General features: G+C 43.3%; 1 protein-coding gene across 1 annotated transcript in view; it reads right to left on the bottom strand.

The window, feature by feature from the left end:
* Nucleotides 1-25,987, bottom strand: part of LOC309558730 (dynein axonemal heavy chain 11-like) — a gene marked incomplete at both ends in the record, with an annotated part of 1,130,439 nt that overhangs the window by 505,996 nt on the left and 598,456 nt on the right. The window contains one exon of the mRNA XM_082261779.1: nt 14,500-14,662. Within this exon, the coding sequence (XP_082117905.1) occupies nt 14,500-14,662 (163 nt within the window). The remainder of the gene's footprint in view (nt 1-14,499; nt 14,663-25,987) is intronic.

Raw genomic sequence — 25,987 nt, 5'->3', positions numbered from 1 at the left:
TAGGCTGGGGGCATACTTAGCCCCCATAGCCACGCCCTTCTTCTGAGTGTAGAACTCGCCCCCGAACCAGAAATAATTGTGTGAGAGACAGAATGTTAACAACTGGCTCAAAAATCTTTTTTGGCGGTCAGGCAGATTGTCCCTCTGGCTGAACGCCCAGTTCAAAGCCAAGAGGGCATCATCATGCTGGATCACTGTATAGAGTGATGCAACGTCAGCTGTTACTAAATACACATCTCCTGTATTGAGCCCACTTAAAGATCTCAAAGATTTTAAAAAGTCTTTTGTATCTCTCAGATAAGACTTTGTGCGGACTACTGAATCCTGAAGGAAGTGATCAAGGTATTCGCCTGCCCTAGCCGTCACTGAATTAATACTATTCACTATCGGTCTGGGTGGCGGATTTATCACATCCTTATGGATTTTCGGGAGTGTGTAAATGGTAGGCACTCTGCTATAACTCGGTACCAAGTACTGCTTTTCCCTTTTAGTTAGTACCCTACTGTCAAATCCATATGTGATCAAATCACTTAATTCCTTCCTTGACGACTTAGTAGGGTCACCAGCAAGTTGTTGATAGGTCTCAGTGTCTGCCAACATCTCTATCAGCTGGTTATAATAGTAATCCTTCTGCATGATTACAACACCTCCCCCCTTATCCGCAGGGCGAATGATGACATTCTTCCGTTTTTCCAAAGCGTCTAGCCCTTCTTAGATATGCCTAGGGTTCACATTCTTATTTGGTTCGATGTTAGACAAATCTTTCAAGACCAACTTGTTGAAGACATCCACACAATGGTTAGAGGGTTGTGCTGGATTAAATACTGATCTATTTTTTAACCCACTATCAATACCTATTGAATAAGTGGGTCTGTTTTCTAGTTTGGGTCTACTGTCACTCAGATAGTATCTTTTTAAATTGACCTTTCGGGTAAACTTGTGTATATCCATATATACCCCAAATTTTCCGATTGGTCTTTTTCCTGCGCACTTGAGGCCAGCATGCAAGATATTCGTTTCTTTGTTACTTAGAGTGATATTAGCAAGGTTGTAAATACCACTCATTGTCCCACCCTCTTTCTTTTTGTGGGTCCTCCTCCCTGCTCTACATCCTCTATAGCGGCCCCTGTCCAGAAATCCTGAGGTTCTTGATTCTTGGTGTTCTCTTTCCCTAATTCCACCGGAAGGGCATTTGGTGATGGACTTCTGTACTCACATGGACTCTAAGTTGCTATACATTGTTTCATGACGTAAGCTCTGTCAACACAGGGTTTATTGATCTTATATTGCCAGCGCTGCCTGTGTTTATTAATTTCGGTTGATACGCACCTTATTTGTATGATTTTATTATAAGGCAGCAGCTTTTATAGTTTTAACAGTTTTAACGATATTTATCTTATGGTCTATGTGCGCATGAGATAATTCCACATACTAAAGCGCTGGGTGATTGGGTTGCCAGTTTTCTGAACACTCAGTCCTCTTTTACAGTCTGCAGGAATTGTTTGACGAGGCTGGAGGTTTTTTTTTCTTTTTTTTGGGTTCGGTGTTGGGCTGGGCGGCGTGAGATGGATCTGCATTGGGGGACATTGTTTTTTATTTTCAATAAGGGAATTGTCAAAAACTTGTTTACTGTCTTTATTCACTTTTTTCACTTTTTTGGTGAATGGGTAGGTCATACTTTTAAATGATAACAGTCTCTGAAATACATATGAATGTTATAATGTAATATGTTAGTTTTGAAGGTTGCTTCAATATGCCTTTGTGGAGGACAGAGAAGCAATTTTGCTATGTACAGTATTTCACAAAAGTAAGTGCACCCCTCACATTTTTGTAAATATTTTATTATATATTTTCATGTGAAAACACTGAAGAAATGACACTTTTCTACAATGTAAAGTAGTGAGTGTACAGCTTGTATAACAGTGCAAATTTGCTGTCCTCTCAAAATAACTCAACACACAGCCATTATTGTCTAAGCCGCTGGCAACAAAAATGAGTATACCCCTAGCAAAAAATGTCAAAATTAGGCCCAAAGTGTCAATATTTTGTGTGGCCACCATTATTTTCCAGCACTGCCTTAATCCTCTTGGGCAATGAGTTCACCAGAGCTTAAAAGGTTGCGACTGGTGTCCTCTTCCACTCCTCCATCACGACATTACAGAGCTGGTGGATGTTAGAGACCTTGCGCTCCTCCACCTTCTGTTTGAGGATGCCCCAGATATGCTTAATAGGGTTTAGGTCTGGAGACATGCTTGGCCAGTCTATCACCTTTACCCTCAGCTTCTTTAGCAAGCCAGTGGTCGTCTTGGAGGTGTGTTTGGGGTCGTTATAAAGTTGGAATACTGCCCTGCGGCCCAGTCCCTGAAGGGAGGGGATTATGCTCTGCTTCAGTATGTCACAGTACATGTTGGCATTCATGGTTCCCTCAGTGAACTGTAGCTCCTCAGTGCCAGCAGCACTCATGAAGCCCCAGACCATGACACTCCTACCACCATGCTTGGCTGAAGGCTTGGCTGTAGGCAAGACACACTTGTCTTTGTATTCCTCATCTGGTTGCCGCCATACATGCTTGACACTATCTGAACCAATTAAGTTTATCTTGGTCTCATCAGACCACAGGACATGGATTACTGGAACCATGTCCTGTAGTCTGCTTGTCTTCAGCAAACTGTTTGCAAGCTTTCTTGTGCATCATCTTGAGAAGAGGCTTTCTTCTGAGAAGACAGTCATGCAGACCATTTTGATGCAGTGTGCGTCAGATGGTCTAAGCACTGACAGGCTAACCTCCCCCCCCCCACCCCTTTAACCTCTGCAGCAATGCTGGCGGCGCTCACACATCTATTTCCCAAAGACAACCTCTAGATATGACACTGAGCACATGCACTCAACCTCTTTGGTTGACCATGGCGAGGCCTGTTCTGAGTGGAACTTGTCCTGTTAAACCACTTTATGGTCTTGGCCACTGTGATGCAGCTCAGTTTCAGGGTCTTGGCAATCTTCTTAAAGCCTAGGCCATCTTGCCATGTTGAACTTCCTGTGACCAGTATGAGAGAGTGAGAGCGATAACACCAAATTTAACACACCTGCTCCCCATCCACACCTGAGATCTTGTAACACCAACGAGTCACATGACACCAGGGAGGGAAAATGGCTAAATGGCCCCAATTTGGACACTTTCACTTAGGGGTGTACTCTTGTCACTTTTGTTGCCAGAGGTTTAGACATTAATAGCTGTGTGTTGAGTTATTTTGAGGGGACAGCAAATTTACACTGTTACACAAGCTGGACACTCACGAGTGTACAGGTACTACAGGTACAGCAAATTCAGAAGTTTGCTGAACAAATATGGCTAGACCCTTGCTACATTTAAATAGAAATTATGTTTTGAATAAGATTTCTACTTATGAGTATGTCAAGAAATGTATTCCAGGAGCTCAAGTTGTAGTTAAGAATTATAGATCTGAAGGTACCTGGGATGCCAACTGGGATGGTTCCTTTGTTTTTCTTAAGTAAATTGGGACTATAGTTCATTGTTTGTTCAAAGAATGAGTAAACAACGCAGAAATTTTTTTGATAAGAATTTGATACTAGTTTTCATTTTCTTTCCTAGATATGTCTTTAAAGAAACTTATTTTATTTTTTTCTGGATTTTTGAATTCTACTATGACCGTGAGACAAGCACAACTAAACTTCTATTTGTCACTACTTTTTGCTTTTGCTTTCATCATTATTGCCTTTCCAATTGTGTTATCAAGAACTATAATTCTTTGGATGGACTTCAACGATTTACTCAAATGGACTTGTTTCATAAGAGACATTCTGATCATTTGATCATTATGAGAGGGGGAGTTGGGATGAGATTCTCGTATATGAATTTTTTTATGAATTGTCTGATATAGGAGAATATGAGTTATGGGAATATTATGTGTAAAATCTGCTGTAATAATCTTGATGGTAGTGACAAGATAGAAGGAAAAATAGGTGACTCCATGTTGACATTGAAATGTGATACTTTCTTCTACACAACCTTTGTTTGTTTAGTAGATCCTTGGAAGATTGATATCACAGCAACATCTAATAATGATACTAGTTCAGTTTACATTATAGTTGTTACATCTAGGTTTCTTAATTATTTTACAGAAGCACATATTATGATTGTAAACTTGTAAACATAGAATTTATTTTATTTTACTAATTTTGTTAAAACACACACAACTTGGGAAAGTTGGATGGATGGGTTGTTATGACAAAGATGTACAAAAATTGAACATTTGAAGCATTATTACCAATTAGGGTCCATTCACACAAGCGCGACTTGTCAGGCGACTTGGTCGCCTGACAAGTCGCGGTCGGTCGCCTGCCATTGATTAGCACAGGACCCGTTCTAATAGGAGCGACACAAGTCGCTCCTACTTAGAAAAAGGGTCCTGTACTCCTTTGGGGCAACTTGCATTGACTTCAATTATATGAAGTCCGTGCATGTCGCGCCGAGGTCGCGGTAATCGCTGTGCACCGCGACTTCACAGGTCGCCCCAGCAAGTCGTGTCGCCCCTGTCTGAATGGGCTCTTAGAGGATAGATTTAGCCTATTTTAAAAATAATAAATTTAGGAATTTTACAAAATGACTTATGGATATATACTTCTATTGAAGAAGATGCTAATTATTAGGGATGATCGAACTTTTGAAAAGTTCGGTTCGACCAGAACACCCGAACTTCCTGAAAGTTCGGGTCCGGATTCCAGAACCCCATTGAAATCAATGGGACCCGAACTTCGGTAATCAAAAAACACCATTTTGAAGCCCTAAAACCCAATAAATGCCCCTAAAAAGTGCCTAAGGTTCTGGGTCATGCCCCAGGGACTATTAATCACACAAAAAAAAGTTCTTAAAAATTGTCGTTTTTGATAGAGAGCCAATTATTGAAAAAATTATTGAAAAAAAAAAAAGAGATTTCTTTGGATTTAGTGTCTGGGGGGTCTAAATAGTGTACCTGTGAAGTTTCAGCTCTGTAGCATGTCCAGAACCAGAAAAAAAAAGATAATTTTTCTTAGAATTTTTATTAGCGCAGGGATGTGGCTCTGCTCCTATCACATCTATATGTGTGTATGTGTATATATACATATATGTGTGTGTGTATATATATACCCCTATACAGAAGTTCAGATGTTATGCCTGCCTCCAAAAATGCGGTCACCCTGACATGGATGAATTCGGTCACCCTGGCATACAAGGAGCGGAGCCCCATCCCTGCTCTACTAAAAATTCTAAGAAAAATTATCTTTTTCTTATGGCGGTCACCCTGACATGGAAGAGTTTGGTCACCCTGGCATAGCAGTCAGAGTCAGTTCACCCTACACTACACTACGGTCACCCTGACACTTAACACTTTCCCTACAGAAACTAGATTATTGAATCTAACTATAGTGGTATATAGTACCCTAACTACACTAGATATCCCTTTCCTCACACTAATAATTGCTAAATGACACTTTTGCAGCAGGAGTAACAGAACTGCTTCCACTCTCTTCCACAGCCCCTGTATTACAGTGCTAGAGATTTGGGGGGCTATGTTATATACTGGGGGGTGTATTCACTACTGATTGGCCTCTGGACCCCCTAGTCACTCCAATCACATTCCTAGCATCCTCCTGCCCCCTCAATTGACTTTTACTGATGTTTCTGGTCCAATCACGGGCTTTTAAAGCCCAGTTCCTGTCCCATTGTATTTTGGTCGGTTCTAGTTGCTGAATTCCAAACTTTATCCGCAAAAAGTTCGGAATTCGGCCAAATTTCGAACAGTCAATGTTCGGGTCGAACCGATGGTCAACCCGAACCGTTCGATCATCCCTACTAATTATATCTAGATGGAAAAAAGGTATAGTAAAGTACATACAGGTTTGTGTGGAAGAGAATGATCTGATTTAATGTGTCCAAACAGAGTTACTGTTGAACTAAATGACACAGAATGTTAGAAAAAAAGAGCATATAAAAGAGTTGCTTGCTGGTCATAGATAGATAGTTTTTATAAAAATGAATATGACACTAGAATAATGAAGATTTATGATTACTTATCATACTTATAATTGTTTGGTATGAAAGATAATGTATAAAGGCTTACAAATCAATTAGTTATAGACATTTCCTGAGATAGAAGAGATTTTATTTATTATTTAATAATTTATATTTTGGAGCAATATAATTTTATATATCAAAGATATTATTTACTTCTTCCTTACACTGAAATAGGGAAATAGTTATATGATATGGTCAAAGATGTAAGAGTTTTACAAAAAGTCAAAAAAATTTATGAAATTAATGGAAGAAAATCTTTAATGATTTTACATAATTTTGATGAAAAACGAACTAAAATGATTAAATAATATATGATTAAATAATATATGATTTTTAGTCTCTTGATGGATTAAAATAATTTATTTTTCACAGGAAAATCTCTGGTTTTGGAGAAGTGATTATGTACATTATCTGACATAATCAATCTTAGGCTCCGTTCACATGTAGGCGTTTTGGGGCGTTTTTGGGGCGTTTTTCTGCTCTAGGATCAGCTCTCAAAACGCCCAACAAGACAAATCCTATTCATTTCAATGGCCCCTGTTCACATCTGAGCGTTTTGAAGCTGTATACAAAACGCCCAACGCTCAAAAAAGTACATGAGCTTCTTTTTGGGCAGATTACAGGCGTTTTCCATTGATCTCTATTGAATCTAAAAACGCCTGCACAAAAATCGCGGTAAAATCGCGGTAAAAAACGCCGCAAAAATCGCGGTAAAATCGCGGTAAAAAACGCGCGAAAAACGCTACGCTCAGGTGTGAATGTAGCCTTATGGTATTGTTTATTTTTTTGTTTGTTATAATTTGTTTGTATTGTAAAAATATGCATCAGAAGTCTATAGGAATGTTAGTGTTAGAGATTCTGCAGGTGAGAAGGTCGCCTCTATGGAGAGGGCAGTCTCACTAGTCTCACTGTGAGTATAGGGGATGTAGAGTTACTATGTGATCATCCTTTTCCTTTAAAGGCTTCTAGGGGATCTTCATGCCTTTGAAAGGTTATTCATTGTCTATTTCATGTATTCAGTATATGTACAAATGTTATTTGTAGCATAGTTAGTCAGGATGTCAGACAGATTTTTGTTTGGTGGGGGGTGCATTAATATAATGCACTTGCTGAAACTGTATGTACATTTGTAAATTTTGCACAGCAGGTGTCTACATTTTTCCATGTAATTTATTGTATCTACTGGCCACATATGGGGTATGCCCCATGGTCCAGTACATATGTTATTTCCCCTTTACCCCTTTTCCAAGTTTGTGGGATACTCCATGTAAATTTTGGAGAAGGTGTTTTTGTAGGGGCGGATGCCCAGAGCCAGTGAGGACATGGCTCAGTTTGGCGGGGGTGAATGTAGCACCCTTCTAAATAGGTGCTAGAGAGAGAGTATAATTTTTTATCTTTTCTGCTTATCAGAGAGATTGCAAGGTAAATCTATGTTGTTCTTTGTCTACCAGAGGTCAGGATCTGCTAGTGAGATCTGCTCATGTTGCTCAGGTGAAGCTCAGTTTGTCTGAAGTGTTTCACACTGGTCCAATAGGAATAAGTATTGGACAGTGGGAGGAAACCTGACAAATGAGTGCAAAGGCATTTAGTACAGTCCTCGTGATTGGCAGAGGAAAGTGCCTCTATACTATATAAATGCCAAGGGCATATACGCTTGGGGTCTTTCAGCTGGAAAGCAGGGTCCCGGGGCGGCTGCCCCTCATTTGAAGAGGTTGCTATGCGGTCTCAGGTGGTCGACCTGAGAGTCAGAGAGGAGCTGAACGCAGAGGTCCTGCAGAGCTGACTGGAAGGGAGACATTGGAAAGGATCTGATTCTGCATTTAGAGAGTAAAGATCTGTGTCATGAGGCCTGTCCTGAGAGGGCCATTCCTTCAGCTAGAAGAGTCAGTGGTTGGATGTCAGTCAAGGGGATGCTAGAGAGTGTCCTGAAGATAATGTAGTTGCATCAAGTCTGCTGCTGGAGAGAACTAGAAGACTTAACCCTTCCATACAAGTGGCAGTATGATTAAAGCAGTGTGACTGCTTCCACAAGTAATCTGCTGAGGCCAAGTGAGAGTTGTCCTTATCAAATGTAAATAGTTCAAGTTGGAGTATCCCACTTTTCCTTTCTCCCATCCATATTCCACAATAAATATAAAACCAAAACCCCTGGACTGTTTATTGAGTAACGAGCCATTGGGGAGTAAGGATGGATGTGGGAACTGTCCCTAAGTGACTGACTGCAGGTAATCAGAGGAGGCCCAAGAAGTTATCTTACAGCAAGCCCTACGGGGACAGTGCTACATAGATATATATATATATACAGTATATATGCACACACACACATGCTCTTATAAACAAATGTAAACAAACATTTTAAAATGTATTAGAGTATAGACGGTGTCAACAGGGGGAATCTGCCCAGGACACACCGTGCGCATGCCTCTGCTTGTTTTAACGCAATAAAGTATTCTGATAGCTTTAGGAACTGCAGCTTGACATTGCATGCTATTATAAAGTGGTACTAAAGGCTGTTTCTGAGCTAATGAGAAGGCACAGAGCTGGGACAGCAGCTGCTCTCATGGACATCGCTGGATCGAGATTCAGCTCAGGTAAGTATTAGGCGGGGGCTGCGGGGGGAGCTGCCTTTACCTTCACTCTTTTTAACTACTCTAATTCTATAATCTACCAGAACACCCAGATCCTTCTCCACCATTAACTCCCCGAGCTGCTGTCCTCATAGAACAGTGTTTCTCAACCCTTTTTCAGTCAAGGCACCCTTTAAAATTATGGCCAGTCTTGAGGCACCCCATTCTAAAATGTAAAAAAACTATTTTAATACTTTCATATAATTCAGCAACATCCACACATAGGACACCCAATGTTAGAGTTGATTTATTCTTCCAAAGCAAATACACATTTGCACACTGGTACTGACTAGTATTCCAATGTTTCTCTTCTCCCTCCATCAGTCCTAGGGCTGAGGGAGAGAGCAGAGGAAGGTCAAACAAGGATGCTGTGGAGGTGACAGAAATCCTCCTTATCAACTGATGACATCATTGGTTATTAGGATACCAGTGCATAATGAAAACCTGTGAAAAACCTGTGGACCTTTGTGTACCTAAAGATAGGCTGCATCCACCTGCTGGCCTATATACAGTATAATTTTTGATACATTTTTATAATTTTGCCAAGCACCCCTGAAGAAGCCTCAAGGCACCACAGGGTGCCTGAGCACCCTGGTTGAAAAAGGCTGTCCTAGAATATATGATGCATACATGTTTTTAGCCCCCGAGTGCATAACCTTACATTTATCAACATTAAACTCATTCGTCCCTTATTGCCCAATTAACTGGTGCATTGAGGTTGGCTTGTAATTTAGAGACATTCTGTAAGGACGTTTTTACAGGACATTGATGTAATCTGCAAACACCGACATGGTACTTTTAATCCCAGACTCTATAAGATTAATAAATATGCTAAAATTAGGGGTCCCAACACTGAACCTTGGGGTACACAACTAATAACCTTAGACCCTTCACAGTAATTTTAATTATTCACTACTTTCTGAATTACATAGTTACATATTTAGTCAGGTTGAAAAAAGACAACAGTCCATCCGGTTCAACCAAAGAAAAAACGTATTAAAAACCCAACCATACAATCCCATATACACAATCCTATACCCGCTGTTGATCCAGAGGAAGGCGAAAATAAACCCCAGCAAAGCATGGTCCAATTTGCTACAGTAGGGGAAAAAAATTCCTTCCTCATCCCCCGAGAGGGAATCGGATATTCCCTGGATCAACTTTACCTTAAAAAATATTTAGTACACCTAGGAAAGAATCCAGGCCTTTTTTAAAGCTATCTAGTGAGCTAGCCAGAACCACCTCTGGAGGAAGTCTATTCCACATTTTCACAGCTCTTACGGTGAAGAAACCTTTCCGTATTTGGAGACAAAATCTGTTTTCCCCTAGACGTAAAGAGTGCCCCCTTGTCCTCTGTGTTGACCTTAAAGTGAACAACTCAACACCAAGTTCACTATATGGACCCCTTATTTATTTATACATGTTGATCATATCCCCCCCTTAATCTCCTCTTCTCAAGAGAGAATAAATTCAGTTTATCTTTTTAGAGGATATCCTCTAATCTTTTCTCATAGCTGAGGTCCTCCATGCCTCTTATCAGTTTGGTTGCCTTTCTCTGCACTTTCTCCAGTTCCCCGATATCCTTTTTAAGAACTGGTGCCCAAAACTGAATTGCATATTCCAGATGAGGTCTTACTAATGATTTGTACAGGGGCAAAATGATATCTCTCTGGAGTCCATGCCTCTGTTAATACAAGAATGGACTTTGCTTGCTTTGGAAACAGCAGCTTGTTCTACTCCACCTAGTATGTATGATGCATGCATATTCTTATCCCCCAAGTGCATAACTTTACATTGCATAACTTTACATTTATCAACATTAAACCTCATTTGCCACATAGTTGCCCAATGAAACAGTGCATTGAGGTCAGCTTGTAAATTGGAGACATCCTGTAAAGAAGTTTATTCCACTGCAAAGCAAAGACTCAAATGCTTTTAATCCCAGACCCTGTATCATTTATAAAGTTATTAAAAAGTAAGGGTCCCAACACTGAACCTTGGGGTACACCACTGATAACTTTATACCATTCAGAGTAAGAATAATTAACCACTACTGTCTGAATTCTATCTTTTAGCCAATTTTCTATCCAATTACAAACCGATCTTTCCAAGCCAGTAGACTTTACCTTACACCTTAGCCGTGTGTGTCAAACGCTTTTGCAAAATCCAAGCATACTACATCCACAGCCACCCCTCTGTCCAAGGTTTTACTTACCTCCTCATAAAAAGAAATCAGGTTTGTTTGACAACTTCTGTCTCTCATGAATCCATGCTGTCTGTTGCTTAAAATATTTTTTTCCAGCAAGAACTCATCTACAGTATGTGGTCTTTTATTAAACTCTCCAATATCTTCCCGACTATAGAAGTTAAACTAACAGGTCTATAGTTACTTGGCAAAGACTTTGATCCCTTTTTAAATATAGGCACCACATTGGCCCTACGCCAATCCAGTGGTCCTATTCCAGTCCTTAACGAGTCCCTAAAAATTTGAAAGGCTTAGAAATTACAGCGCTCAATTATTTTAGGATGCGTGGGTGGATGCCATCTAGTCCAGGCGCTTTATCCACCCTTATTCTGTCTAGATATTTCTGGACCATATTTGAGCCATTGTGGATCATTTGGGGCTGTCAATACCGTCCTCATTATGGTCATGAGCGCCCCCATGCTCCTTTGTATGTACAGATCTGAAGAAATTATGTAATAAGTTTGCCTTCTCTTTGTCCCTAGTCACCCACTCCTGATTATTTTGTAAAGGGCCTACATGCTCAGACCTAACCTTTTTACTGTTAATATATCTGAACAATTTTGTGGTGTTTGTCCTACTATCTTTTGCAATCTTTCGTTCATTTTCAATTTTTGTGTCCCTGATTTCCCATTTTACATATTCTGTTTTATTCTTTGTAACAAATAAACAAGAGAGAGAGAGAGAGAGAGAGAGAGTTTTTTGAAGTTATCATTTTTTCCCACAATTCTTGGAAAAATGAAGAAAACATTTTTGTTTTTTTCCCCACAAAGTTGTCAATTTATAAGCTATTTCTAACACATAGCATGTACACAGCAAAAATGACACCCCAAAATACATTCTGCTACTCCATCTGAGTATGGTGATACCACATGTGTGAGACTTTTACACAGCCTGGCCACAAAAAGAGATTCCACATCCAAGTAGCACCTTCAGACGTTCTAGGACAGGCATGTCCAACCTGCGGCCCGAGGGCTGCATGCGGCCCGGGACAGCAGGCAATGCGGCCCACTGCTCCCTGACAATTATTTTTGCTGGGGAGGAAGGAAGTCGGGTCGGGGGCACAGCAACAGCATCTTCCAACTAATGGTAGGCAGAGGCTGCCTCGGAGGGGAGAGGTGGCGAGCATGTGCAGTGTTTCTGACTCCTACCACCATGACCACTTCAAATCACTGAAGTGGTCATGATGGTTAGAGTGTTCCTTTATTGTCTCTCAGAAGAAGTAAATCTCTGTATACTGATTCCATTTGATCATCCTCTAGTTGTGTTAAATTAGTGAGGGGTGCGCGGCGGCATTTTATTACTTACCTTAACTATAATATATATTTTATATGCCGCCCGAGAAAATTTCTCTAAAATTTCTCTACACTCAATGTGGCCCAGAGAGGCCAAAAGGTTGCACACCCATGTTCTAGGAGCATAGAAAGCAAACACTCCAACGTATATTCTATGAGGCATTATGGGTCGTTTGAACATGTCATTTTTTTTTCCCACAAGTTTTTGGAAAATGTGGGGAAAAAATGAAAACTTTTTTTTTACAGTTGTCAATTTATAGGATATTCCTAACACATAGCATGTACACAGCAAAAATGACACCCCAAAATACATTCTGCCACTCCTCCTGAGTATGGCAATACCACATGTGTGAGACTTTTTCACAGCGTAGCCATATAGAGGGGCCCAACATCCAAGGAGCACCATCATGCATCCTACCCAGTTGCCTAGGCCTATTTTTGACATGTGGTGTTTACAAGCTAAAATCAGTTGTTTTTTGCTAGAAAACTAGTTAGAACCCAAAAACATTATATATTTTTTTTAGCAGAGACCCTAGAGAATAAAATGGAGTTATTGCAATATTTTTATCGCACCGTATTTGCGCAGCGGTCTTCCAAACACAATTTTTTTGGAAAAAATTCACTTTTTTTAATTAAAAAAATAAGAAACCAGTAAAGTTAGCCCAATTTTTTCCCATAATATGAAAGATAATGTTACGCCGAGTAAATAGATACCCAACATGTCATGCTTCATGGAATGGCAACAAACTTTGGTACTTAAAAGTCCCCATAGGTGACACTTTAAAAATTTCTACAGGTTGCCATCTTAGAGTTGTTAGAAGTTACAGTTCTTAGAGTTACAGAGGAGGTCCAGGGCTTAAATTATTGCTCTTGCTCTAACGATCACGGCTATACCTCACATGTGTGGTTTGAACATTTAAAAATTCACGAAGCTCCCAAAAAATGATTCCATTTGTGTCACAGTTTCACCCATTTTCGGCTAACATACAAAAAACACTGGTCTATATTGGGGGAACATTGCTCCAGTATTCCGGAATTTCATGTACCCCCATTACCATCATATAGGAGAGGCCGAACCCTACGTAATAGATTGGTAAAAACAGATCAGCACGTTGAACCCAGCTCCATTGTGACATTTTTAGGACCAAAAAACACAGGTTCATATCCATGTTTGAGTTGCATTCAATGCATCTCGATGATAAAAGGAAAAAATGTTTTGCCTTTAAATAGGGGATACGACATAGGAATTAAGGATCACTATACATGTCAATCTTCATATGTTGTATATATCATTAAATGCCCATGTGGCTTGTACTACGTTGGGGAGACAACTCAGAAGGTTAAGGATCGTATTGCCCACCACAAATACTCAATCAGGGACAAATTAACACAGTTGCCATTAGCAAGACATTTTTTGGAGAAAGGAAATTCAGTGTCCCAATTGAGGTTCATAGTTATAGACAGTATATAATGAAATAGAAGGGGAGTTAATCGTGAATTACAGCGTGAGGTCCAGTGGATTCATTGCTAATTGATGTTAAGGATATATACGTTTTTTTGTATGTGTTTGAGGATTTAGATGTATTTCGGTCTGAGGAAGGGATCTTACATCTTACTAGCCCAAAACTATTACATGATGAAATACTCTGCAACTGTACCTTTTGGATGCTTTTACAATAAAAGAAAATTGTTTGTGCAGCAATCCCTGTGGACTTTTCTCTCTATATATGCAGCCGGTGGGATGGCTTGCACATGAATCAATTAAACAAATGTTGTAGTGCTGCTCACCGAATCTGTGATATATATATATATATATATATAAGACAGCAAGGGGTTGTATCAGCAGGAGGCAGAGGAACAGCAGTACACTGATCTTCCTAGTGGAGAGCTGTGCAAGGGGTCAGTACAAGTTTGACCATTGGAGTACAGGCAGTCTGTGCTTCCAAGTAGAATGCAAATAAAACTAACAATGCTGGGATGGATGTGCTTCAATGCCTAGCATGGACAGTTTGAAATAGGAAATCAGAGGGATTGGTAGGATTACCAGGTAAAGAAAGCAAAGAGAACGGGATGCTTTTTTCATACAAGTAAATAGTACAATGGACACATATCAAGAATCTGAAATGTTGGGATAACATACACTTTAGGTCAAATTTACATACTTTTATTAGTTACATTTAATGATTTTAAATGTACACACAACTGCGTTTATTGGTATTAAGTATCCTATGCATTAAGGATCTTGTAAGTTAAATGTCTTACCCGGAGATCATGGATACTGTAACCTTTACGAAGAGTTATTTGGAAAACTTCAAGAGAGCTAAGGAAAGCAGCCAGGCGACATAAGCTTTGCTTGCCACTACCTCCAACTCCAATCAGCAGAGCATTTCCATATGGGAACTCCAGAATTCGACTGATACGGCAGCTGTAACATCAGAAGGAAGAAGAGGAAAACCAGGCTTTAATAAGTTGGTGGATTTTTGTTTACCCAAGCTAAAGACTGAAGAATTGCTCTAGGAGACCCACCTCAAATTATTTAGCATCCAGTAGAGCATTCCAGGGCTTCATAACAGACTGTTACCTAAAGCAAGCAACCTAAATAATATTACTATAGAGAAAATGCCTGAATTTTTTTGCTATTGGAAATAATGTGCCACTGTGTGTTATGAAGACATACCTTCATCTTTCATTGTCACTGTCATATTGCAAAGCAGTTAAAATGTATTGTCAGGCCAAACGTTTTTTTTTTCTTATTGAATAGTGAATAATTGGTTAAAGACCCTTTCAACTTCTTTTTTGCTCTCTGTGCTTAGTTGGAGAGATTTTACTTCCTATTCCAATCTCATAACAGAAAGTATAAAAAAGTCTGGCAAAAGTTCAGGAAAATTCCCTCTTAGGCTAATGTACACTGGCAGCTTCCAATCGCGGCCGTGGGAAAACACAAAAGACGTCAAAAACACAAAACAAGTTTTACCACGATTTTCCGGCGATTTACATTTTCCAGTGGTCAATCCTATTCTGAATGTGATTCTTCCATGTTCAGGAAAGGGAGGTTTAACCTCACCTAAACGTGGCAGCTTCTAAACTCTACTAGAAACCTAGGTGTACATGGGCACATAGGGGTTGGTTTACTAAAGCTGTAGAGTTTTGCATAAAAACCAATCAGCTTCTAGTTTTTTTGTCAAAGCTGAATTGAACAAGTTCGAAGCCTATTGGCTGCCATGCAGAGATACACCAGATTTTGAACTCTCCAGTCTTAGTAAATCACCCCACAGGCCTTAAATAGGTTGTAAACCCCCTGTAATGTTTGTACTTATAGGAGAAATTTACTGTATACTACGCCAATGATGTAATCGGCGCATGCACTCTGGAGGAACGGCTGTCCGTGCTGTTTCTTCAGAGCCTTGTGCTGTGACCGGCGGCTCCCACGCATATGCACAGGAGTGACATCATGCGGCTCCCACGCGCATGCGCGGGAGTGACTTTTTACGACTCTGGCCAGTAGACCCGGAATGAAGATGGGCGAAGATGGATGCGGCCTCTAGCGGGGACGACGAGGGCTTCGTTTGGAGGTAAGTGTCACATAATGTACTAGTATGCGATACATACTAGCACATTATGCCTTCACTTTCCATGTAAGAAAAAAAAAACCTACAGGCTTTACTTCCTGTTTAAAGGAGTTGAGCTTAGGAGCTTTGGCAAAAAAAATGACAAAGCTCCAAACTAAAGTTTAGGAACTGCCAGGAGCTGCTAGTGTACATGAAGCCTTAGGCTGGCCATACACTATACAATTTTCTTATTCAATTTCCTTTAGATTTACCTTAAACTATGTAGTGCAAGGGCCTGCCTGACTGCATACAAATTGAAAGTGTTTAGGTTTGACCCTATATTACATGGTTTTGGTAAATCTAAAGGAAAGTTGAACAAGAAAATTGTATAGTGTATGGCCAGCCTTAGACAGTTGTCACTGGTCAGATGTCTCCTTTGAAAGATTTTCTGTCACCGCTTGTTTCGATGGCAACTGTAAAAATTTGGATTTTCTATCGCTTTCTAATCCAATGACAAGGGTCACCAGGACACAAAGAAGATAGATCTCCTCAAAGGGGAAATAGACAACAATAAAAGCCTGACTGTGCTTCTAAGGCTTTGTGCACATTGGCAGAAAGAAGGCTGCTTTTAGAAGCAATTTTCTTTTTTATGCCTCAGACTGCAGCTCTATATTAGCCAATGTTCCCCATGCACATTGTGGCATTTATATCTGTATTTTAGAGCAGCGCTTATGGGCGTTTATGGGCAAAAAAATGCCCCAAAATTGCATTCAGAAAGATGTGTCCTGGCATAATTTACATATATGAGCATGTAATTGCAGTCTAGTGGCCAAAACAATTGAATGTTCTAGCTACTAAATCAAACTAAAAACCTATGCTTTACGCAGATTATTGTGCTTAAATACATGCATCAACGTGCCTAAATATGCACTAGATGGAACATTTTTTATACTGGATTTTTTCTGCTAGCTTATGGATCATGAATAGGATTATTTTAATACACCCAACCCTTACCCTTGCAATCTAAGATTGCAAAATAAAGTTTTGGCTAAATAATCCGTTTAAAGAACAAATTAATAAAAAATACCCCTGCAGTGCCTCCCACCCTTTCCATAGTTGCCAACATTTGAAAAACAATTCCAGGGACACTTTGCAGCACAGCTATCAATTACTTCCCCACACCCACTTCAATGAAGCTCCGCCCACTCCACATAATGAACCTCCGCCTACTTATCATCAGACTATAGAGACTACTCAATAAAGAGAGAATTACAGGAAATTGAAAAGGGAATTTTAAACTTGAAGCCAAAGTAGCAGAGTTGGAATAATTCTCCCATTCAGCTGCACTACTTCTGCCTAGGGCCCCTTTCTCACATACAGTCCGTTCAGATCCGTCTATCAGTTTTGCAGGCGGATCTGAACGGATGCCTCATGCATCTCTATGGGGCAGCAGATGTCAGCGGAGACATGTCCGCTGACATCCGATCCGATCCTGTCCCTCAAATCCAGACGGATGGAAACCCTATTTTCCATCTGTCTGGCAGATCGGATCCGCCTGTCCGTTCTCATCCGATTCCCCCATAGAGGACAGCAGGGATCTGACACCTCCATCTCTGCACACAGAGCGGAGACGGAGCTGTCATCCACCTGCTAAGTGGGGATCGGCGGATCAATCACCGCTGAGAAAAACTGAGTCTGTCGGTGGAACGGACATGTGTGAAAGTACCTCACAAAAGTGAGTACACCCCTCCCATTTTTGTAAATATTTTATTATATCTTTTCATGTGACAACATTGGAGAAATTATACTTTGCTACGATGTAAAGTAGTGAGTGTACAGCTTATATAACGGTGTAAATTAGCTGTCCCCTCAAAATAACTCAACACACAGCCATTAATGTCTAAACTGCTGGCAAGAAAAGTGAGTATACCCCTAAGTGAAAATGTCCAAATTGGCCCCAAAGTGTCAATATTTTGTGTGGCCACCATTATTTTCCAGTACTGCCTTAACCCTCTTGGGCATGGAGTTCACCAGAGCTTCACAGGTTGCCACTGGAGTCCTCTTCCACTCCTTCATGATGATATCATGGAGCTGGTGGATGTTAGAGACCTTGCGCTCCTCCACCTTCCATTTGAGGATGCCCCACACATGCTCAATAGGGTTTAGGTCTGAAGACATGCTTGGCCAGTCCATCACCTTTACCCTCAGCATCTTTAGCAAAGCAGTGGTCGTCTTGAGTGGTGTTTGGGGTTGTTATCATGTTGGAATACTGCCCTGCAGCCCAGAGTCCAAAGGGAGGGGATCATGCTCTGCTTCAGTATGTCATAGTACATGTTGGCATTCATGGTTCCCCATTGAACTGTAGCTCTCCAGTGCCTTCAGCACTTATGCAGCCCCAGACCATGACACTCCCACCACCATGCTTGACTGTAGGCAACCCCCCAGTGCTCTTAACCCCCACTGCTCTTAGTCCCCCCAGTGCTCTTAACCCCCCCAGTGCTCTTTAACCCCCCAGTGCTCTGTAGCCCCCCCTCCCGTGCTCTTTAGCACCCCCCGGTGCTCTTCAGCTCCCTACAGTGCTTTTCACCTAACCCTATGCTCTCTGGCTCCCCCCTAAGTGATTTCCAGTTCCCCCCAGTGCTCTCCAGTTCCCTCCCCCCATGCTCTCCATACCCCTGGTTTTCCCTGCCTGCCCCCCCCCCCAGTGCTCTCCACACCCTGCGCCTTCCAACCCCCCTGCTCCTCTCCGGGCCCCCCCCCCTTGCCCTTTAGCTCCTCCAGTGCTCTCTGCTTTCCCTGTGCTCTCCAGCCCCCCTAGTGTTCTTCTATCTTCTATCATGTCTGCAGTCTCTGACCTTCTCTTGTATCACATCCGCAGTCTCTTGACCATCCCTTGTATCATGTCTGCAGTCTCTGACCATCTCCTGTACTATGTCTGCATTCTCTGACCATCTCTTTTATCATTTCTGCAATCGCTGACCATCTCTTATATCATGTCTGCAGTCTCTGACCATCTCTTGTATCATGTCTGCAGTCTCTTACCATCTCTTGTATCATGTCTGCAGTCTCTGACCATCTCTTGTATCACGTCTGCAGTCTCTGACCATCTCTTGTATCACGTCTGCAGTCTCTGACCATCTCTTGTATCATGTCTGCAGTCTCTGACCATCTCTTGTATCACATCTGCAGTCTCTGACCATCTTTTGTATCACGTTTGCAGTCTCTGACCATTTCTTGTATCACGTCTGCAGTCTCTGACCATCTACTGTATCACGTCTGCAGTCTCTGACCATCTACTGTATCATGTCCTCAGTCTCTGTGTCAGGGCACAAACACCAGGAGAAGGGCTCTAGGACCCAGCAGCGCTATCAGCACTTTGGCAGGAGAAGGAATTTAGGACCCAGCAGCACTACCAGCAATTTACCTGGGCCTATTTAAGGAAACCTGCCAGTGATTTTAGTTGCTGGTTGATCTTCAGCTCCTCCAGTGTGTTATCCCTGTGATATTCCAGTTCCTGTCTCCTGTTACCAACCCGGCTTGTCCTTGACCTGTCTCCTGATTGCTTCCTGTGTTTGACCTCGGCTATCCACCTGACCACGCTTGCTCTGATATCCACCTGGCTCCTGATCTCGGCTATCCACCTGACCACGCTTGCTCTGATATCCACCTGGCTCCTGATCTTGGCTATCCACCCGACCACGTTCCAGTCTCAGCATTATCCAAGTCCTGCAAACACCTCACGGGCGCCACCTGTCTGCTGATTCCACTCCAGCACTCCAGCTGTACTCTGGATCCTCCTGCACACAATCCAGCAGGCGACCCGTGCTACTTTGGGCCTGACCTCTCCTGTTCTCATCCTCAGGGGGGTCTGGAACTTAGCCGCAAGGGAAGCCCTCTCTCTCCATTGGCCTCTAGCACCAGGTACGTGATAGTATCAACCAGCCAAGATGTCTGAGGCCGAGAGAGGTGCTTCCGCATTAGAGGCCCTATGTCAGCAGATTACAGTTCTTACACAAACAGTCCAGAGCTTACAAGATGGCTACTTTCAGCTGGAAGGACGCCTTCACCCTCTCAGTTGTTCTGCTACAGCCGCACCTGCTATGGGTTTACCCCCTCCGGAGCCCAGAGTTCCCACTCCCGATCGCTTTTCAGGTGACCGACGGAAATTTAGAGCTTTCAAAAATGCTTGTGACCTTTACTTTGCCCTGCAACCAAGGACTTTTTCTCTTGAGACTGTCAAGGTGGGTTTCATCATTTCACTCTTATCTGATGAGCCACAGTCCTGGGCTCATAATCTCATTGAGCAAAAGAACTCAGTCCTGGATTCAGTTTTCACCTTCTTTGAAGCTATGGCTACCTTATATGATGATCCACAACGGACGGCCACCGCAGAGTCGGCCCTTCATGCTCTTGTACAAGGCAGACGACCTGTGGAGGATTACATTGTGAAATTTCGCAAGTGGTCAGCTGATACTGGGTGGAATGATGACGCCCTAAAATACCAGTTCCGGCAAGGCTTATCTGAGTCTCTCAAGGACGAGTTGGCTAGGATTGAGGCTCCCGCCTCACTAGAAAGTCTCATCCAAGTCTCTATCCAACTAGACCGACGGCTGCGGGAGCGAAGGTCCGAACGCACTCAGACCCTTCGACCCACATGGATAATGCCAAAGGTCCCAGGACCAACACTCCCAGCCTCTATTCCCCAGTCCATGAATATGTCCGATGGGGAACCCATGCGAACTGGCCTACTCCGCCCTGCTTTAACCCCTGAAGAGAGAGCACGCAGAAGACAGGATAACTTGTGTCTCTACTGTGGGACTTCGGGCCACTTCCTTCGCAGTTGTCCTGTTCGCCCAAGGAAGTCCAGCCTTCCACGCCCCTCTTACCTTCAGTTGTCTGGGACTATATCCACTCATTTAATTCTCCCCATCTCTCTGCAGGTGGATGGAAAGGAAGTAAAGCTGCAGGCGATCATTGACTCTGGAGCCTGTAGTTGCTTCCTGGATATCAACCTAGCCAAGAACTTGCGCATACCCCTGAAACTGAAGGAACAAAGACTTGATGTACATTTAGCAGATGGCACTGCTCCTAGCTCTGGACCAGTCACTCAGGAGACTATCCCTGTCCTTGCCACAACAGAAGCAGGCCATCGGGAATTCCTCCGCTTTGATGTCATCAGGTCTCCTATTTTCCCAGCCATCCTAGGGATACCCTGGCTACGGGCCCACAACCCGCAAATTGACTGGCCCAAGGGAGAAATCATCTTCTCATCTTCCTATTGTCAGCAACACTGTGGCGTCCCCACGCCTGTCAACTCTTCAGTGTGTCTCTCCGTTCAACCTACACCGGATCCCTGTCATGCTGTTCCTTCAGCCTACCTTGACTTCCTTGATGTGTTTGACAAAAAAGGTGCCGATGCCTTGCCCCCACATCGGTCCTACGACTGCCCAATTGAGTTGCTACCTGGAGCAGAAGTCCCCTTTGGGCGCATCTTTCCGTTATCCGAAGTGGAGCTGGAGGCCCTCCGACAATATATAGATGAAAACCTTGCCAAAGGATTCATCCGCCCTTCATCGTCACCTGCTGGAGCTGGCATTTTCTTCGTCGAGAAGAAGGATCGTTCTCTCAGACCATGCATTGACTATAGGGACCTTAATAAAATTACTATCAAGAACAGATACCCACTCCCTCTCGTCCCGGAGTTATTCCAAAGATTCCGAACAGCCCAGGTTTTCACGAAGTTGGACTTGCGGGGGGCCTATAACCTGGTTCGTATTAGGGAAGGTGATGAGTGGAAGACCGCCTTCCGAACACGCTTTGGTCACTTTGAGTACCTTGTGATGCCCTTCGGGCTATGTAATGCCCCCGCCACATTCCAACATTTTGTGAATGATATTTTCAGAGAATACCTTGACCTGTTCTTAATCGTCTATCTGGACGACATACTAATTTTCTCAGCCTCGCTTGAACTCCATCGAGAGCACGTCAGAAAAGTGTTAAAGACCTTAAGAACCCATGGCTTATATGCTAAAGCAGAAAAGTGTGAGTTCGAGAAACAATCTATCCAGTTCTTAGGACTCATAATCTCCACAAAAGGGATTTCCATGGATCCTCAGAAGGTATCAGCAATCTTGGAGTGGCCTGCACCTTCTGACAAGAAAGGGGTCCAGAGGTTTGTGGGCTTCGCTAATTTTTATAGGAAATTTATTCGGAATTTCTCAACTATTATTGCCCCGATCACCCAGCTCACTCGCCTGCACTCACGCTTCTCCTGGAACCAAGATTCTCAAGCGGCTTTCGAAAAACTGAAGGCTCTCTTCACCTCTGCTCCAGTGTTGCAACACCCTGACCCAGCTCTTCCCTTTGTCCTTGAGGTGGACGCATCCGAAGTAGCTACGGGAGCCGTGCTCTCGCAGCGTCAGGGCCCAAAGGCCCTGCTCCACCCAGTAACCTATTGCTCCAGAAAGCTGAATCAGGCCGAAAAAAACTATGACGTGGGTGACAGAGAACTCCTGGCAATTAAAGTCGCTCTCGAAGAATGGAGGTACCTCCTGGAGGGCGCTAACCATCCAATTATGATCTTCACAGATCACAAAAATTTGGAATATTTAAGATCTGCAAAACGCCTAAGACCTCGACAAGCCAGGTGGGCCTTATTCTTTTCGAGATTTAATTTCCACTTGACATACCGCCCAGGTTCCAAAAATGGGAAAGCCGATGCCCTGTCCAGGATGTTCCCCGAATCTGCTGAATGTGCTCCTCCAAGCACTATCTTATCTGCCCAAAATTTTTTGCTGATTCAACCTAACCTAAAGGCATCCATTGAACAAGCTTCTGTATCGTGCCCCGAATCCGAACATGACTCGTTAAGGAGGCAGGGTGGATTACTTTGGCACCAGGACAAAATCTTTGTACCTCAAGAAGCTAGGTCTCTGGTTCTCAGGGCATTCCACGACCACCGACTTGCAGGGCACTTTGGGGCCCGTAAAACTAACGAGCTCATTCAGCGGTCCTTTTGGTGGCCTAACCTCAGTCGGGACTGTAGATCCTACGTCAAGTCATGCACCATATGTCTACGTAGCAAAAGTGACAAAGTCAAAGCCTGGGGGTTATTAAGACCCTTGCCTATCCCTAATCGCCCCTGGGAAATGATTTCTATGGATTTTATTGTTGATCTTCCTCCCTCTGAAAGATTCACGACCATCCTTGTTGTGGTAGACCGATTATCAAAAATGGCCCACTTCATACCAATGATTGGTACTCCCTCTGCAGCGGAAACCGCTCACATGTTTATCAAGGAGATCTTAAGACTTCATGGACTACCAAAGAACATTGTTTCGGATCGGGGGGTGCAATTCACCTCTAGGTTTTGGAGAGCCCTTTGTAAAGCCTTGGAAGTGGAACTCTGCTTATCTTCTGCCTACCATCCCCAAAGTAATGGGCAAACGGAGCGTACTAACCAAACCCTCGAGCAATACCTCCGATGCTTTTCAGCTTTTTCCCAAGATGACTGGGCATCCCTGCTTCCGCTGGCGGAATTTGCCTATAATAACTCTGTCCATTCAGCTACAAATCAGTCCCCATTCTGGGCTAATTATGGATTCCACCCTGCTGCCCTGCCTGAAATTATGCCTGAAACTTCTGTACCTACCTTGCAGGACAGACTTGTTTTCATTCAAAACAATTATCAGGTCCTCCGGGAGTCCATACAGAAAGCCCAAGTGGATTACAAAAAACACTTTGATCGGAAACGGAGGGGAAATCCTTCCTTCAAGGTTGGGGACAAAGTGTGGCTGTCTACTGCCAACCTGAAATTGGCCTGCCCTTCACGGAAGCTAGGGCCAAGGTATATTGGGCCTTTTCAGATCAAACGGGAAATTAACCCAGTGGCTTACGAACTATCTTTGCCTGACTCATATAGGATCCATCCGGTTTTTCACACCTCCTTGCTTAAACCAACTGTTCCAGATCCATTTCCAGGGAGAGTGGAGCCACCTCCACCGCCAGTGACGATTGGTGAGGACACAGAATTCGAGGTGGAAGCAATCCTGGACTGCAGGAAGAGAGGGAGACAAACCCAATTCTTGATTAAATGGAAAGGGTATCCACCCGAAGAAAGCTCATGGGAACCCAAAGCCAATGTACATGCCCCCAGACTCCTCCAAGAGTTTAAGGACAAATACCCAGAGAAAATTTCTCAAATAGGCATCCGGAGGCTGCCCGTCAGGGGGGGGCACTGTCAGGGCACAAACACCAGGAGAAGGGCTCTAGGACCCAGCAGCGCTATCAGCACTTTGGCAGGAGAAGGAATTTAGGACCCAGCAGCACTACCAGCAATTTACCTGGGCCTATTTAAGGAAACCTGCCAGTGATTTTAGTTGCTGGTTGATCTTCAGCTCCTCCAGTGTGTTATCCCTGTGATATTCCAGTTCCTGTCTCCTGTTACCAACCCGGCTTGTCCTTGACCTGTCTCCTGATTGCTTCCTGTGTTTGACCTCGGCTATCCACCTGACCACGCTTGCTCTGATATCCACCTGGCTCCTGATCTCGGCTATCCACCTGACCACGCTTGCTCTGATATCCACCTGGCTCCTGATCTTGGCTATCCACCCGACCACGTTCCAGTCTCAGCATTATCCAAGTCCTGCAAACACCTCACGGGCGCCACCTGTCTGCTGATTCCACTCCAGCACTCCAGCTGTACTCTGGATCCTCCTGCACACAATCCAGCAGGCGACCCGTGCTACTTTGGGCCTGACCTCTCCTGTTCTCATCCTCAGGGGGGTCTGGAACTTAGCCGCAAGGGAAGCCCTCTCTCTCCATTGGCCTCTAGCACCAGGTACGTGATACTCTGATCCTCTCTTGTACCATGTCCTCGGTCTCTGATCATCTCTTGTATCATGTCCTCAGTCTCTGACCATCTCCTTGTCATGTCCTCAGTCTCTGACCATCTCCTGTATCATGTCCTCAGTCTCTGACCATCTCCTTGTCATGTCCTCAGTCTCTGACCATCTCCTGTATCATGTCCTCAGTCTCTGACCATCTCCTGTATCATGTCCTCAGTCTTTGACCATCTCCTGTATCATGTCTTCAGTCTCTGACCATCTCCTTTATCATGTCCTCAGTCTCTGTCCATCTCCTGTATCATGTCCTCAGTCTCTGACCATCTCCTTTATCATGTCCTCAGTCTCTGACCATCTACTGTATCACGTCTGCAGTCTCTGACCATCTCTTATATCACGTCTGCAGTCTCTGACCATCTCTTGTATCATGTCCCCAGCCTCTGACCATCTCTTGTATCAGGTCCGTAGTCTCTGACCATCTCTTGTATCATGTCCCCAGTCTCTGACCATCTCTTGTATCAGGTCTGTAGTCTCTCACCATCTCTTGTATCATGTTTGCAGTCTCTGACCATCTCCTGTACTATGTACGCAGTCTCTGACCATCTCCTTTAGCATGTCTCCTATCTCTTACTCAAACTTAAACACATTGCTAAAAGTATTAGCTATCTGTTAATACCAAAGGTAGGACTGTGCAGGTGAGGCAGAAAGTGCAAAAGGGGGAACTGTGATTAGAGAGACGGGGGGCAGACTGCAAGGGGCACTGTGATGGGGAGCTGTGAAATGTGTGCAATAAATATTCTTGAAAGCATTACAAATTTTTGTGGGTGTTTTTACATTTTAAGTTGGGAATGGGGGTGCCAGATATAGGATCCGCCCCGGGTGCCAAATGCTCTACGTACGCCACTGACACTATCTGAACCAAATAAGTTTATCTTGGTCTCATCAGACCACAGGACATGGTCCCAGTAATCCATGTCCTTAGTCTGCTTGTCTTCAGCAAACTGTTTGCAGACTATCCTGTGCATCATCTTCAGAAGAGGCTTCCTTATGGGACAACAGCCATGCAGACCAATTTTATGCAGTGTGCAGCATATGGTCTGATCACTGACAGGCTGATCCCCCACCACTTCAACCTCTGCAGCAATGCTGGCAGCACTCATACACCTTTTTCCCAAAGAAAACTTCTGGATATGACGCTGAGCACATGCACTCAACTTCTTTGGTCAACCATGGCAAGGCCTGTTCTGAGTGGAACCTGTCTTGTTAAACGGCTGTGCGGTTTTGGCCACCATGCTGCAGCTCAGTTTCAGGGTCTTGGCAATCTTCCTATAGCCTAGGCCATCTATATGTAGAGCAACA

Source organism: Pelophylax lessonae (assembly GCF_965119305.1).
Source record: "Pelophylax lessonae genome assembly, chromosome: 6".
Taxonomy (NCBI): domain Eukaryota; kingdom Metazoa; phylum Chordata; class Amphibia; order Anura; family Ranidae; genus Pelophylax; species Pelophylax lessonae.
This window is presented reverse-complemented; position numbering and strand designations above follow the sequence as displayed.